The sequence below is a fragment of the Liolophura sinensis genome, chromosome 2 (assembly GCF_032854445.1).
Source record: "Liolophura sinensis isolate JHLJ2023 chromosome 2, CUHK_Ljap_v2, whole genome shotgun sequence".
NCBI lineage: Eukaryota > Metazoa > Mollusca > Polyplacophora > Chitonida > Chitonidae > Liolophura > Liolophura sinensis.
In genome coordinates, this window is record NC_088296.1 from 18,563,166 (window position 1) to 18,580,397 (window position 17,232).

General features: G+C 39.6%; 1 protein-coding gene across 1 annotated transcript in view; it reads right to left on the reverse strand.

Moving 5' to 3' along the window:
- The window catches only part of LOC135462557 (serine/threonine-protein kinase Nek9-like), a 39,445-nt gene that overhangs the window by 15,662 nt on the left and 6,551 nt on the right, over positions 1 to 17,232 (reverse strand). The window contains exons 8-15 of the mRNA XM_064739783.1: positions 12,564 to 12,667; positions 11,592 to 11,711; positions 8,078 to 8,219; positions 6,209 to 6,337; positions 5,109 to 5,234; positions 4,639 to 4,727; positions 2,161 to 2,239; positions 1,562 to 1,716 (exon numbers count right to left, since the gene is read on the reverse strand). Coding sequence (XP_064595853.1) covers positions 1,562 to 1,716; positions 2,161 to 2,239; positions 4,639 to 4,727; positions 5,109 to 5,234; positions 6,209 to 6,337; positions 8,078 to 8,219; positions 11,592 to 11,711; positions 12,564 to 12,667 — 944 coding nt within the window. The remainder of the gene's footprint in view (positions 1 to 1,561; positions 1,717 to 2,160; positions 2,240 to 4,638; positions 4,728 to 5,108; positions 5,235 to 6,208; positions 6,338 to 8,077; positions 8,220 to 11,591; positions 11,712 to 12,563; positions 12,668 to 17,232) is intronic.

Genomic DNA, 17,232 nt, shown 5'->3' on the forward strand with positions numbered 1-17,232 from the left:
CCCTGTGGGGAATGTGTTGAGTATAACTCCAGTGGGGAATGTGGTGAGTATAACCCTGTGGGGAATGTGGTGAGTATAAACCCTGTGGGGAATGTGGTGAGTATAACCCCTGTGGGAAATGTGGTGAGTATAACCCCTGTGGGGAATATGGTGATTGTAACCCCTGTGGGGAATGTGGTGAGTGTAACCCCTGTGGGGAATGTGCTGAGTATAACTCCAGTGGGGAATGTGGTGAGTATAACCCCTGTGGGGAATGTGGTGAGTATAACCCCTGTGGGGAATTTGGTGAGTATAACCCCAGTGGGGAATGTGGTGAGTATAACCCCTGTGGGGAATATGGTGATTGTAACCCCTGTGGGGAATGTGGTGAGTGTAACCCCTGTGGGGAATGTGGTGAGTATAACCCTTGTGGGGAATATGGTGAGTGTAACCCCTGTGGGGAATGTGGTGGGTATAACCCCTGTGGGGAATGTGGTGAGTATAACCCCTTCTGGGGAATCTTCAGCACAAGTGTACAAAGGTGTCCCCCTCAAATCTAAACTTTATGCAGAAAACCGGATAGTTGGAGTTGTAGCCAATATCTATTTATATAGTATATATAGGGAACTGGAGATCTGGTAACCCTGCCAAACAGCAGAAATGAACCAATGTGAGTCGCGACACATTGTCATCTGTGTATGTTTATTTCCACCAAATATTAAAACTCTACACAGGAAACAGTTGGAGTTATACAGTTTCTTTATATGGACAAGAAATCATATCTATCTATATAGTATATATGAGGAAAATAACTTTCTGGTTACCATGACAACTGCGAAAATGGACAAGTGTGAGTCAAGATACATCATCTATGTGTATCTACATGTAGGTATCCACCAAAAATTAAAACTCTGCGTGGAAAACTTTTGGAGTTATACAGCCAGGAAACAAAATCCTATCAGTTTATATTGTATACTTTGGCAAATGGCAATCTGGTAACCATGACAACTGCGGAAATGGACAAGTGTGAGTAGCAATACATTGTCACCTGTGTACGTATCCACCAAAAAATAATACTCTATGCAGAAAAATGTTGGAGTTAGAGCTCGGACATGAAATCATATTTATATACACAGTATACATAAGGACAATCTCTCTCGGCTTACAATGACAACTGCGAAAGTGGACAAATGTGAGTTGCGACACATTGTCATCTGTGTATGTATGTATCCACCAAAAACTAAAACTATGCACAGAAAACTACTGGAGTTATAGCACACAAATACGGATAGATCGCGAGATCGACAGACAGACAAAGTCACTATAACAAAATACGCTCTGCCTAATGGCGGAGCATGTAAAAAACTGAAAATCAGCTAATTTGTGCTGAAAAATGTGAAAATTTTCCTGTTGAAGACATGCCAGTACATGTGTTCATATGATGGAAAAAGCCTTGAAAAACAGGAAAATCTCATTAATAAAAGGTGGATTTACAGTTTTATCTTGACACCACTTTTTGAGCCTTTGAAATCTGTAAAACACAAAATAAAACTGGAGATGCCTTATGAGCAAATTTACATACCGACAGATTGATTTGCCCTTGAGCGTGTCAACAAGCTGAGGTTTGTGTCTGGACTCTTCATCCCCATGACCTAGCTGACCTCTTGACCCTTCACCCCAAGTGTACACCTGCCTCTCCATGGTAACCACAATCACATGATCAGCACCCACACCCACCTGTAAGAAAAAGCAAATGTCACCAAGGGAGATAATTCATGTTCGAAAATACTCAATAATCCAGAATGGCAGAATAAAAAGGAAAAGGAAAAGAAAATAATTTTATAAAACATTTGAAATTAATAATTCGTACTAAGCCACAAATTGTCTTCTGTAAAAGACCTAATTTTTGATGCAGTAAAATTGTGATGTATTTCCCCTCCAAAATGTACACGTCATGTGGTATGAAACAGTGATTTCAGTGCTCCAACAGAACGCAAGTTTCAGTAGCACCACTACTAAATGACTGTTACATGCAACAGGCGCCCACCATCTACCAACTGGTATACAATCTGTAGCTTCATAAGTGGTGAAAAAATGTATGAAACGACAGGTGATTTACCGTGCCTAATTAAAATACATGCAAACTACAAGACCACAAATGTATGACTGAAGATCACCCACCTGTCGGATTTTCAGCCGCGAGGGCAGTTCTATAGGGGACAAGTTCAGGTTGGATGTGGCCAGGTAATACAACACAGATCTGTAATAAAAAAAGGAAAAAGGAAGTGCCTTGTAATCAGACGGTTTAGTTTTAAGAGAAAATGACAATATAGCTAGAATGTATAAGGAGAAGAAAATTTAAATATCAATCAAATACCATTGAAAAGAGTATGCATTTCCTCGCAGGTGCATGACATAAAAAATTCTAATATGTTCCACAAGTTGATAAATTATAAATAGAGTCAGCGCCAAAATATGCTGTGGGCAACTCCATTTTGCTTAAGAACTAGTCCTAAAGTTTTCTGTGTTAGGAGGAGAATTTCCGTCGGAAAGTGCAATTCATACATTTCCAGTAGAACTCTTCAGAAGGTAGCGAACAGTACAGTTTGTTTTCAGCTTGATGATCAGGAAACCAGAATCTTGGACATGGGTCCCGAGTTTACAGGAACAAGCCAGCAGTTTTAAACGACTCCCATTGGCTGAGGCAACACACCCCCAGCATAACTTATAGGGTGTTAAAGATGGAGGATGTGATGGACTCAGCGATTTATGCCAGCTTTGCCGTTTTCAGGCTTTACTTGTTTGGCGAGGAAAAATCGCAAAATTACACATAAGACACCATCAGATACAAAAAAAATGTCATTTATTTTTTTTTTTAATTTTCTTCTCCTTTAAACATTATTTTCAACAATATTTTGGTTGTACCCAGACTATATCTCCTTGTATCCTCACAGTTTGTGCTGCCTCACCAGAATGCCAACTTGAAGACACCAGACACTCCACCACATCAAGCTATATTATACAGACACCAGGACAACCAGTATTTGGCCTACCCCTCTTTAGCAGAGCACCAAGCCAGGTACAATAATGTACCACAGTACCAGAATTACCAACATTAAGTCTCAAAGCAGTATGTACATGTATCAATGCCAGCATAACATTTTAAACATTTATTTATTTATTTATTTGATTGAGTACGTCACACTCAAAAATATTTCACTTGTACAACGGTGATGAGCATTATGGTAGGAGGAAACAGGGCAGAGCCCGGGGGGAAACCCACGACCATACGCAGGTTGCTGCAGCACCTTCTCATGTCCTGCTGGAGAAGAAGCCAGCATGAGCTGGACTTGAACTCACAGCCACCGCAATAGTGAGAGGTTCCTGGGTCATTAACTCACAAGGCCTGCATTGGTGGGAGGCTACTGGGTCACTGCACTGCACTGCACTGCGCTGCGCTGCGCTGGTGTGCTGGCTATCTCAGCCACGGAGGCCCCCTCTTAACATTTAAGACTTTCCTATTACATACAGGTATGAATACAAATACATGCACATGTCCAGATGAAAATACACATGCAAGCTAACTCGCTACATACAAAATGAAAACACTTTGCCGTAATTTGTAAATCACACAAAACAAACATGCAATTTAATATTAAATATTTGCTTTTCATAAAAAGTGTTTTCTTGTGAACACAGTGTGGTATAATCTGTAAACTATATAAACACACCTATAGCCCAAGTTAAAACTGACTACCAAATATTTACAAACATGTTTTTATGTGAACACAATATGGTACACATTACATGTGAAATACACAGTAGAAATGCAAGCTAGTTAATGCATACGATCAGATATTCACAGAGGCGTTTTTATGTGAACACAGTATGGTACACATACAACCTGTCAACTATTCAAACACACATGCGAGTTAAAAACTTGGTACCAGATATTCATATATGTTTTTTTATGTGAATACAGTATGGTACACATACAACCTGTCAACTATTCAAACACACATGCGAGTTAAAAACTTGGTACCAGATATTCATATATGTTTTTTTATGTGAATACAGTATGGTACACATACAACCTGTCAACTATTCAAACACACATGCATGCAAGTAGTTTATATTAAGCTTTCAGGCTATTCACAAATACCAGGGTGTATTTTATATGTAAATATAACCACATGGCTGTACAATAATTGTGTTGACACACATACGAACATTCTACAAATGTACATGGAGATCTGGATGAATGACTGATGGGTTTAGTACCTCTTATCCATTAGATGAATGCTAAAGGTGAAAGTGAAAGTAAAAGCAGACAGGCATGATGGGAATGGTTATGTTAATAAACATCATGGAATGCAATAATAAGGCATCAAAGATTTCTGCATAAAAAGGAGAACCCCTTGCCACCTAAAATTCATTTAAGGGGGCATAACTCTAGAAGCAAAAAACATAAATATTTAAAAAATGTTCACCATACTCAAACGTCATATTTCAGTTTCCACTTATCAATAATATAACTTTGAACAAATCAAAATAGTTAATAATTTAATCACAGCCAAAAACACATACAGTACCTTCAAACAAGTGTTTGCCAATTTTGAATGTGTAACCATGGTAACCAATATAATTTCTCCCACTTACCTGACTCGTTTCTTCTTCACAACACTTTCGGCTGAGGACATCAACTCATCCTCAATGTCAGAGGTAGCTTCCTCAAAACGACACATCATCTGCAGTGTGAAAAACAAAACAGTTGTAGATCTTGTTTTTTTTTATCAGAAAAAATATTTATTTATTTCTTTATGTGACTGGTGTTTCACGCTGTTCTCAAGAATATTCATTAGAAAAATACACTAATAACACAACACAAGTTAGTTTAATTGGAAGAGGGGTGAAAACAGATCTAAAGGATTACAGACATTTTACTCTGACATGCTTGGAATCTCTATAAATCAACTTTTAATAAAGAATTTTTACAACACCATGGGACGCACCATATGTACCAAAAACGAAGTCATTTAACACAAGCAACCTAGGCCATATCTTACTAATGTCAATATGGGTGCAATTAGCAAATCATATATAACGGAAAATCTGATTGGTTGACAGACCTCAGGAAGTCTCTGATAAAGAATCTCATTGGCTGATGGTCGGTCTTCTGGTTTCTGAAGCAGCATGTCAGCGATCAACTGTTTGAGCTCCTGACTGTAGTTACCCTTGACTGGTGCAAACTGACCCTGGAGGGCATGGAAAAATATATTTCATTTTTTCACTGGTGGGCAGAGCTTCAACATTTTTCTCTTAAAGCCAAAGAAAACATGAGGAAAAAATACATGTCAGACAAAAGACACTATACAGGAATTACCCTAATTTCTCAACCTTTTGGAATATGAAAGACCAACTTTCAGTGAAATTTATGCATTTTTAATTTAATTTTGTAGACAAAACTACATTCGTTAGACTGGACAATTTCAGTACTTCACAAAATGTATAATTTTATCAGTCTTCAAAGAATAATGCCTTCAGAATATGTTTGAAAAAACACTTAACACACATGCAAAAAGGTTGAAGTATTAATAGTTCAATTTATTTTCTTTTGGGGGTCCTCCGTGGCACAGTTGGTTAGTGTGCTAGCGCAGCGTAATGACCCAGAAGCCTCTCACCAATGGGGTCGCTGTGAGTTCAAGTCCAGCTCATGCTGGCTTCCTCTCTGGCCGTAAGTGGGAAGGTCTTCCAGCAACCTGTGGATGGTCGTGGGTTTCCACCGGGCTCTGCCCGGTTTCCTCCCACCATAATGCTGGCCGCCATCGTATAAGTGAAACATTCTTGAGTATGGCGTAAAACACCAGTCAAATAAATAAATGAAACATTTCCTTTTGTGTTTTTTTTTCCAACCAAGCAAAATGTGTTTGAATCTTGGTATTATATGATGGACTTCTTTGACCATATCATGTCCAGTGACTATCAGGTGTTTGTCACTTAACACCCACAAACTGAAAGGCTACTGCAAGCCAAATACATATACATATAGGGCTTTACATGACTTAGCCTTGACACAAACTGTTTCAAACCCCAAAACTGCTGACATCACTGCTGACATCACTGATGGCTGCAGAATGTTAAAATTGCACATACATTAAGCTCCAGAAAAGTAAATCTTTACAGGGTAGAATAAAAGGTGAAGTTCTGCTGAAGGACGGCCATATTTTACCTTCATGATTTTGTTGACTAGGGCCGGTAGATTTGAACCCTCAAAGGTTTTCTGCAGACAGGCAATCTCATAGAGGATACATCCCAAGGCCCAGATGTCCGAGCGGTCATTGTAGGCCTTCCCTTCACACTGTCACGTATAAAACAGTCAGTGAACATTTGTTAAAGGAGAAGAAAATATAAATATCAATCAAATACCATTGAAAAGAGCATGCTTTTCCTCGCAAATGCATGCATAAAAAAAATTCTAATATGTTCCTCAAGTTGATAAATTATAAATAGAGTCAGCACCAAAATCCACTGTGGGTGACTCTATTTCGCCTAAGAACTAGTCCTAAAGTTTTTGTGAGGGGGAGAATTGCCATCGGAAACTGTCGAAGTGCAGTTCGTACATTTCCAGTAGAACTCTTCTTCCCAGAAGGTAGCGAACAGTACAGTTCATTTACCACTTGACGATCGGGAAACCGGAATGTTGGATGTAGGTTTTGAGTTGCACGAATACGGCGTCAGTTTTAAAGACTCTGCTGAGAGGCAATACACCTCCAGCATAAATTACAGGGTGTTAAAGATGGAGGACGCGATGGACTGGCGATTTATGCCAGCTTGCCATTTTCAGGCTTTACGTGTATGGCAAGGAAAAATGTCAAAATTATGCAGCAGGCACCACCAGATAGAAAAAAATGTGCTCTTTTCAGGCTATAGTGTCATGACAAGTTTTCTTCTCCTTAAAACATTAAAATTATGCCAAAATCAGATCAAAAAGGCATCAAAACTTATGGTAGCAAATATGGTCTTCAACATTTTTTTCCAGAAGAAAACAATATTTGAAAATATTTTTGTATGGTGGGTATTAGGAACCACATTTTGGTATTTATCTAGAATGCAAAATAATGTTCTAAATAAGGATGTGGTGCATGTCTAAGAAATTTTATCTGAATGTAAATCTGTTGTTTACATCCAAACATGTGCATTTAATCTGAATTATGATAATACTCATGATCATACTAAAAATATAAATCTGATCGAAATCCAGGTTTGAACACATTTCTTAGGTGAAAAGACCAAATTCTAGTGCAAATATGTTTATTAAACATGTGTTACATCCTCATTTATTACATTATTACATAAAGATTATACATACTAAAAGGTGGTTCCAAATACCCACCATACCAAAAATATATTCTAGTGTCTTTTTCTCTTCACAGAAAAATCAATAAAAATATCGAAGACCACATTTATCACTAACTTTTTGCACTCTTTGATCGGAACTTCAAGTAATTTTTATGTTTTCTACACCTTTAAGAACGTGTGATATTAAAACGAAATTGGTGAATACTCTAAAAAATAGCATAAACCTGTGGATGGCCGTGGGTTTCCCACCATAATGCTGGCCACTGTCGTATAAAGTGAAATATTCTTGACTATGGCGTAAAACACCAAACAAATAAATAAATCAATCAAAATAGCATAAAATAATAAACTACTGACATACTGCCTAATACTAATTCAAGGTAAAAAATACTGTATATGAGTGAACAACTGTCAGTAAATCTGTGCTTGACTAGACAGCTGTTCAACAATTACATACATCATAGAGGAGGACAAAATGGTTTTAAACTTCCAATTATCATGATTATAGAGAAAGGAGAAACCAACATGTTTCTGAAAGAAAAAAGCAACCAGTTTCTGAAAGGAGAAACCAACAGGTCTCTGAAAGGAGAAACCAACAGGTCGCTGGAAGAAGAAACCAACAGGTCTCTGAAAGGAGAAACCAATATGTTCCTGAAAGGAGAAACCCACATGTTTCTGAAAGGAGAAACCAACAGGTTTATATCATACATGTAACGGTACCTTTTAAAATTCTACTCACCATTTCAGGACTGATGTAATATGGTGTCCCCAGGACTGTGTTCGCTCCCTTGTTTGATGTTGACAACATCTTTGATATCCCAAAATCGCCCACTTTGACCACACCTTCTTTTGTAAGAAAAATGTTGGCTGTTTTCAAATCCCTGCAAACCCAAACACAAACTATGACATCCCTTTGGTCTAGCAGTTAGTAATCACACTTTTTTTTACCATTTTCAATGTCACATTGTTGCTTCCTTTTTTTTGTTATACAGAAAAGGTTCTTTAAGACAACCCACTGTGTATGTTTATCTGTTTGCCATTGATATTATTTTGCCTAACACACCTGTAAAATGTATGATATCCAAGGAATGATGAGTTAAATATGTGTATATTCTCTGTAAGGTTTTATTTATTTATTAGGTTGGTGTTTTACGCCGTACTCAAGAATATTTCATTTATGCAACATTATGGTGGGAGGAAACAGGGCAGAGCCCGGGGGAAACCCACGACCATCCGCAGGTTTTGCCAGACCTTCCCACGTACGGCCCGGAGAGGAAGCCAGCATGAGCTGGACTTGAACTCACAGCGACCGCATTGGTGAGAGACTCCTGAGTTTCTCTGTAGGAAGAAGGCATGTAAGTTGCAACAACTTGTCAATGAATCCAGCTGGAAATTGCCATTGAAAATAAGTTTAAAACACAAAAAAAATCACTGGGTTCTCTGGCATGCCAGATGTTTGTTAAAAAGTGTAGGTTACTGCCTACACTGCACTTTGGATCATCCTAATCAGTGAGTAAAGCTGGAGCTGTGTTAGACCCAAGGTAGCCAGGTAGGGACCTAGGACTTGAAATCCGCAACTTACATGTACCTGTGCAAGATCTTGCGTTTATGAACATGTCTGACAGCAGCCACAATCTGCTGAAACAGTGGGGAGAACTGGACTGCTTACCTGTGCAAGATGTTGTGTTCATGGATATGTCTGATAGCAGCCACAATCTGCTGAAACAGTGGGAAGAACTGGACTGCTTACCTGTGGAAGATCTTGTGTTCATGGACATGTCTGATAGCAGCCACAATCTGCTGAAACAGTGGAGAGAACTGGACTGCTTACCTGTGGAAGATCTTGTGTTCATGGACATGTCTGATAGCAGCCACAGTCTGCTGAAACAGCGGGGAGAACAGGACTGTTTACCTGTGCAAGATCTTGTGTTAATGGACATGTCTGATAATCTGCTAAAACAGTGGGGGGAACTGGACTGCTTACCTGTGCAAGATCTTGTGTTAATGGACATGTCTGATAGCAGCCATAGTCTGCTAAAACAGTGGAGAGAACTGGACTGCTTACCTGTGCAAGATCTTGTGTTCATGGACATGTCTGACAGCATCCACAGTCTGCTGAAACAGTGGGGAGAACTGGACTGCTTACCTGTGCAAGATCTTGTGTTCATGGACATGTCTGACAGCATCCACAGTCTGCTGAAACAGTGGGGAGAACAGGACTGCTTACCTGTGCAAGATCTTGTGTTAATGGACATGTCTGATGGCAGCCACAATCTGCTGAAACAGTGGAGAGAACTGGACTGCTTACCTGTGCAAGATGTTGTGTTCATGGATATGTCTGATAGCAGCCACAATCTGCTGAAACAGTGGAGAGAACTGGACTGCTTACCTGTGCAAGATCTTGTGTTAATGGACATGTCTGATAGCAGCCATAGTCTGCTGAAACAGTGGAGAGAACTGGACTGCTTACCTGTGCAAGATCTTGTGTTCATGGCCATGTCTGATAGCAGCCAAAGTCTGCTGAAACAGTGGAGAGAACTGGACTGCTTACCTGTGCATGATCTTGTGTTCATGGACATGTCTGACAGCAGCCATAGTCTGCTGAAACAGTGGAGAGAACAGGACTGCTTACCTGTGCAAGATCTTGTGTTCATGGACATGTCTGATGGCAGCCAAAGTCTGCTGAAACAGTGGAGAGAACTGGACTGCTTACCTGTGCAAGATCTTGTGTTCATGAACATGTCTGATAGCAGCCACAGTCTGCTGAAACAGTGGGGAGAACTGGACTGCTTACCTGTGCAAGATCTTGTGTTCATGGACATGTCTGATGGCAGCCAAAGCCTGCTGAAACAGTGGAGAGAACTGGACTGCTTACCTGTGCAAGATCTTGTGTTCATGGACATGTCTGATGGCAGCCACAATCTGCTAAAACAGTGGGGAGAACTGGACTGCTTACCTGTGCAAGATCTTGTGTTCATGGACATGTCTGATGGCAGCCAAAGTCTGCTGAAACAGTGGAGAGAACTGGACTGCTTACCTGTGCAAGATCTTGTGTTAATGGGCATGTTTGATAGCAGCCAAAGTCTGCTGAAACAGTGGAGAGAACTGGACTGCTTACCTGTGCAAGATGTTGTGTTCATGGATATGTCTGATAGCAGCCACAATCTGCTGAAACAGTGGAGAGAACTGGACTGCTTACCTGTGCAAGATCTTGTGTTAATGGACATGTCTGATAGCAGCCATAGTCTGCTGAAACAGTGGAGAGAACTGGACTGCTTACCTGTGCAAGATCTTGTGTTCATGGCCATGTCTGATAGCAGCCAAAGTCTGCTGAAACAGTGGAGAGAACTGGGACTGCTTACCTGTGCATGATCTTGTGTTCATGGACATGTCTGACAGCAGCCATAGTCTGCTGAAACAGTGGAGAGAACAGGACTGCTTACCTGTGCAAGATCTTGTGTTCATGGACATGTCTGATGGCAGCCAAAGTCTGCTGAAACAGTGGAGAGAACTGGACTGCTTACCTGTGCAAGATCTTGTGTTCATGAACATGTCTGATAGCAGCCACAGTCTGCTGAAACAGTGGGGAGAACTGGACTGCTTACCTGTGCAAGATCTTGTGTTCATGGACATGTCTGATGGCAGCCAAAGCCTGCTGAAACAGTGGAGAGAACTGGACTGCTTACCTGTGCAAGATCTTGTGTTCATGGACATGTCTGATGGCAGCCACAATCTGCTAAAACAGTGGGGAGAACTGGACTGCTTACCTGTGCAAGATCTTGTGTTCATGGACATGTCTGATGGCAGCCAAAGTCTGCTGAAACAGTGGAGAGAACTGGACTGCTTACCTGTGCAAGATCTTGTGTTAATGGGCATGTTTGATAGCAGCCAAAGTCTGCTGAAACAGTGGAGAGAACTGGACTGCTTACCTGTGCAAGATCTTGTGTTCATGGCCATGTCTGATAGCAGCCAAAGTCTGCTGAAACAGTGGAGAGAACTGGACTGCTTACCTGTGCATGATCTTGTGTTCATGGACATGTCTGACAGCAGCCACAATATGCTGAAAGAGTGGGGAGAACTGGACTGCTTACCTGTGCAAGATCTTGTGTTAATGGACATGTCTGATAGCAGCCATAGTCTGCTGAAACAGTGGAGAGAACTGGACTGCTTACCTGTGCAAGATGATGTGTTCATGGACATGTCTGATGGCAGCCAAAGTCTGCTGAAACAGTGCAGAGAACAGGACTGCTTACCTGTGCAAGATGTTGTGTTCATGGACATGTCTGATAGCAGCCACAATCTGCTGAAACATCCCCAAAACTTCCTTCTCTTCTAGCGGTCTCTCCTGCTGAGCCAAAAACTGACTCATGGTTCTGTAATGGAGGTTCAATTCTGTTTTCTTACTTTTTATAATCAAAACACGGTGCTGATACTCCTAGGTGTAATTATAACATATACATACTTAAAGGATACATGAAAATGTACTACAAAACGAACAGCATGGCTCTAAGGAAATGGAGACAGATATGCTCGACAAACCAGAACAAAATTTCATTTTCAAGGCAAATTATACATTATTAATAACTCCTCTATTTATGTGTATTTTCAATCAATGATCAGAAATATTGGGAAATTACATTTTCAATGAATCTCCTAGGAACAGGCAACCAGCTTAGTGAACCCAATTTGGGCTCTCCCGCCAACAAAGTTATTTTTATAGCTCAATCACGACAGCAGGCTACTTAATTTCTGAGCCATTTTTACACCCCAAGAAGAAAGCAGAGAAGCCTTTTGTAACAAAAAAAAAATACTTTTTTTCATAGGTTAGTTCTCATCATACACTCCGTGTTAAGACATAAAAACCAAGCTTTTCACGCATCCTTTTAACTGCATGACAAAATCACATAAGCAACGGGGACAGAATATTGCTGAATCTGATATGGTTTTATATGTAGCGCTAAGAATAAATACCGTACGTAGAAAGGTCTGCCAGCAACCTGTGGAGGGTCATGGGTTTCCCCTGGCCTCTGCCCAGTTTCCTCCCACCATAATATTGGCTGCCGTTGCAAAACTGAAATATCCTTGAGTAGGACGTAAAACACCAACCAAATACGTAAATAAATCAAAAAATTAATACTTAAGCCAAGGAGGTGTTTTGTCCTGTTTGTCAGAAATCTTTGTCGTAAAAAGCTTAGGCACAGATTTGAGGTAATTTGCAAACCTACCCTCCATCCGCGTACTCCATTTCAATCATGATGACACCGTCTTCCTCAAAACTGTCGTAGTAACTGATGATGTTAGGATGGTCCAACATGGCCAACACTCGGACCTGTAAACAAGATTAGAGCAAAATGACATAAACAAAACAAAATCAAAAAAAAAAAAAAAAAACTAAAATGAAGTATGTATCAAATGAAAGACAAAACTGTACAGGAAAATAGTTGGATTCATTTTTTTTTAAAGTATTTTTTTAACCTAGTCAAATGCATTTAACCTAGTCAAATGCATTTAACCTAGTCAAATGCATTTTATTCTAAAGGAACCAGTGGTGTCACATAAGATTTTTGCTACTTAACACATATATTAGCCTGCTACATTTTATCATTCAAAAGGCATATACATATGGATCCATGAATGCATTCATTGATTTGATGTTGAAACAAATTATTTCAGGTAAAATGTATACAGATGAAATAATTGACACCTTCTGGATCACAACAGACCACCATATAGAATCTGATCTTTTAACACAATTTTACTCCGTTAGACAAAATTCTAAAAAAAAACAAATCCAACTACTTTCCTGGACAGTTTTTAATGGTCTTTCATCTGATATATACTTTATTTTAGAGTAGTCTCTGCATTTAAGATTTTAAACTAAACAGTTTTTGAATGTGCCTGCATAATTCGGAAGTCCACACATGAACAGCACAATGCAAAGACACATACGCCAAAAATCCAGTCACCGTTCATATCCAGGGTCAAATGCATGGCCCAGGTATTCAATAGTGTATTAATTTAGCGGTTAAGGTACTAGCTTTTGTCTGAACTAAAGCGTCATTAGTTCTGTACTAACTCTGATACTGCAGTAACTTGTCAGGGTGAGCTGGCAAGAAACCTGTCTCCGAAAAGTCACTGATTAAAGGAAAATATTGTGACTTTGCATTATTTTTCCTTCGCAACGTCAGATTTATTACAAATATATCTTCCCAAGATCTGAATGAAAGTGTCTGCTATAAGTCAGAAAGCCAATCAATTGCTAAATTCGCTAAAGTCGATACAGCCAGCTAGGCCTAATGCTTACACCCATGCTGGACGAGGATGAGCAGGACAGCTAAAACACAACACTTGTGTCCATGAACAACTTGTGTCCATGAACAACTTGTGTCCATGAACAACTTCTGTCCATGAACAACTTGTGTCCATGAACAACTTGTGTCCATGAACATTGATCTGACCGAGCGCCAAACTAAAAGAAACATCGGACCTTTGAACACCGAACACATCGATCTGATCTGAGCGCCAATCTAAAAGAAACATCGGACCTTTGAACACCGAACACATCGATCTGATCTGAGCGCCAATCTAAAAGAAACATCGGACCTTTGAACACCGAACACATCGATCTGATCTGAGCGCCAAACTAAAAGAAACATCGGACCTTTGAACACCGAACACATCGATCTGATCTGAGCGCCAATCTAAAAGAAACATCGGACCTTTGAACACCGAACACATCGATCTGATCTGAGCGCCAATCTAAAAGAAACATCGGACCTTTGAACACCGAACACATCGATCTGATCTGAGTGCCAAACTAAAAGAAACATCGGACCTTTGAACACCGAACACATCGATCTGATCTGAGCGCCAAACTAAAAGAAACATCGGACCTTTGAACACCGAACACATCGATCTGATCTGAGCGCCAAACTAAAAGAAACATCGGACCTTTGAACACCGAACACATCGATCTGATCTGAGCGCCAAACTAAACGAAACATCGGACCTTTGAACACCGAACACATCGATCTGATCTGAGCGCCAAACTAAACGAAACATCGGACCTTTGAACACCGAACACATCGATCTGATCTGAGCGCCAAACTAAAAGAAACATCGGACCTTTGAACACCGGACACATCGATCTGATCTGAGCGCCAATCTAAAAGAAACATCGGACCTTTGAACACCGAACACATCGATCTGATCTGAGCGCCAAACTAAAAGAAACATCGGACCTTTGAACACCGAACACATCGATCTGATCTGAGCGCCAATCTAAAAGAAACATCGGACCTTTGAACACCGAACACATCGATCTGATCGAGCGCCAATCTAAAAGAAACATCGGACCTTTGAACACCGAACACATCGATCTGATCTGAGCGCCAATCTAAAAGAAACATCGGACCTTTGAACACCGAACACATCGATCTGATCTGAGCGCCAAACTAAAAGAAACATCGGACCTTTGAACACCGAACACATCGATCTGATCTGAGCGCCAAACTAAAAGAAACATCGGACCTTTGAACACCGAACACAGCTGATACTCTTTGGTTGGGTATAATTTTCTCATTGCCACGTTGTTTAATACTGATGGTACGGGAGAGCTCCTAGGTTTTGCGATGTAAATTCTAGACAGGTATAACATAACAAAATGGCGTCACCAAATGAGTGGCTAGGTACTGATGACTGTTTGCTATTTATTTTATTGATAAGTGGTGTAGAATTTTTTGAATATTATTAGAATATTTTTGGAATACTACTTTATTAATTAATTCAGCTTTAATGGCTGAATTTATGTTCACTTTCAGGATACACAACTATAAAGTCCATCATGAAGCTATCCTAGACTTAAGTCAAAATTTCAAATCACTATAAAATGGCACACTCCTATGGAACAAGGTAAAAACATCGCTTGACAAGGAAAATTCTAGGGTGACAGAGTCATTTGGGTTTTTTCTCTTTATACTAGTTATCCATATAACGGACATCCCCTGTCCCTGATCGCTCCAGGTACAGGTTAGCTATGACGCGCCTGGGATACGTCATGTTTTGATGCTGTTCGTATATTACTTCTGTCCATATAATAATGACCTTTAGTTAGTGTTCGTTAGTGTTTATATATCATCTTGTGACATTACTTATGTCACATTCTGTGTTTGTGTTCGTAGTGTTATTCATGGGAATGCATTATTCTCTAATCTACACTAATTGTTTATTGCATGTGTTTGGAACGAACATATCTGTGTAACATTGCTTATGTCAGATTCTGTGTTTGTGTTCGTAGTGTTATTCATGGGAATGCATTATTCTCTAATCTACACTAATTGTTCGTTGCATATGTTTGGAACGAACATATCTGTGTAACATTACTTATGTCACATTCTGTGTTTGTGTTCGTAGTGTTATTCATGGGAATGCATTATTCTCTAATCTACACAAATTGTTCGTTGCATATCTTAGAAATGAACATATCTGTGTAACATTACTTATGTCACATTCTGTGTTTGTGTTCGTAGGGTTATTCACGGGAATGCATTATTCTCTAATCTACACGAATTGTTTATTGCATGTGTTTGGAACAAACATATCTGTGTAACATTACTTATGTCACATTCTGTGTTTGTGTTCATAGGGTTATTCACGGGAATCCATTATTCTCTAATCTACACAAATTGTTTATTGCATATGTTAGAAATGAACATATCTGTGTAACATTACTTATGTCACATTCTGTGTTCATAGGGTTATTCATGGGACCAGTGAATAAAATTATACACATGAAGACCTCACCACCACAAGTTGTGTGTGTGTTTCGTTCATTTCCCACGTCACAATAGGTTTGTTATTGTAACACAAATTTCAGCTAAAATAACAAAAAGGAGTACACCAAATTTAATGATCGAAATTTTTACTGAAGTGTATGATCCCGGGGCCTGATGCCTGACCAGATTGTGCACTGAACAGTCAAGTCCCCTTCACCACAAGCTGCCACTCAAGATGATTTCTCATTCATTGGGTATTCAGAAATCTACATTGACATATCTCTTCATTAAAAATGAAAGTACTGGAATTCTAAAACCATTTCGCTTTACTGAAGCATATATTCTGAAGGCATTATTCTGTGTGGACTGATAAAATTATACTTTTTTTGTAACCTTGAATCTGGACAATCGACCTAATGTAGCATAGTCTCCAAAATCAAATGAAAAGTGTAAATAAACTGCTCTGAAAGTTGCTCTTTAATATGTGATAAAGGTTGATGAAATAGGTATTGTAAATATTGAAATGCTTTCAAAAGAAGCCAGGCACCTGGAAAACTCATACATCTATACTAAGGTTCATTTCAGAGTAATGTTTGCACATTACCTCGTTAAGAGCCAGGTTTCTCTCCGCAGCGTTCAAATCAGACACCTGAAAAACTCATTCATCTATACAAAGGTTCGTTTCAGAGTAATGTTTGCACGTTACCTCATTAAGAGCCAGGTTTCTCTCCGCAGCGTTCAAATCAGACACCTGAAAAACTCATACATCTATACAAAGGTTCGTTTCAGAGTAATGTTTGCACGTTACCTCGTTAAGAGCCAGGTTTCTCTCCGCAGCGTTCAAATCAGACACCTGAAAAACTCATACATCTATACAAAGGTTCGTATCAGAGTAATGTTTGCACGTTACCTCGTTAAGGGCCAGGTTTCTCTCCGCAGCATTCAAATCAGACACCTGAAAAACTCATACATCTATACAAAGGTTCGTATCAGAGTAATGTTTGCACGTTACCTCGTTAAGGGCCAGGTTTCTCTCCGCAGGGTTCAAATCAGACACCTGAAAAACTCATACATCTATACAAAGGTTCGTTTCAGAGTAATGTTTGCACGTTACCTCGTT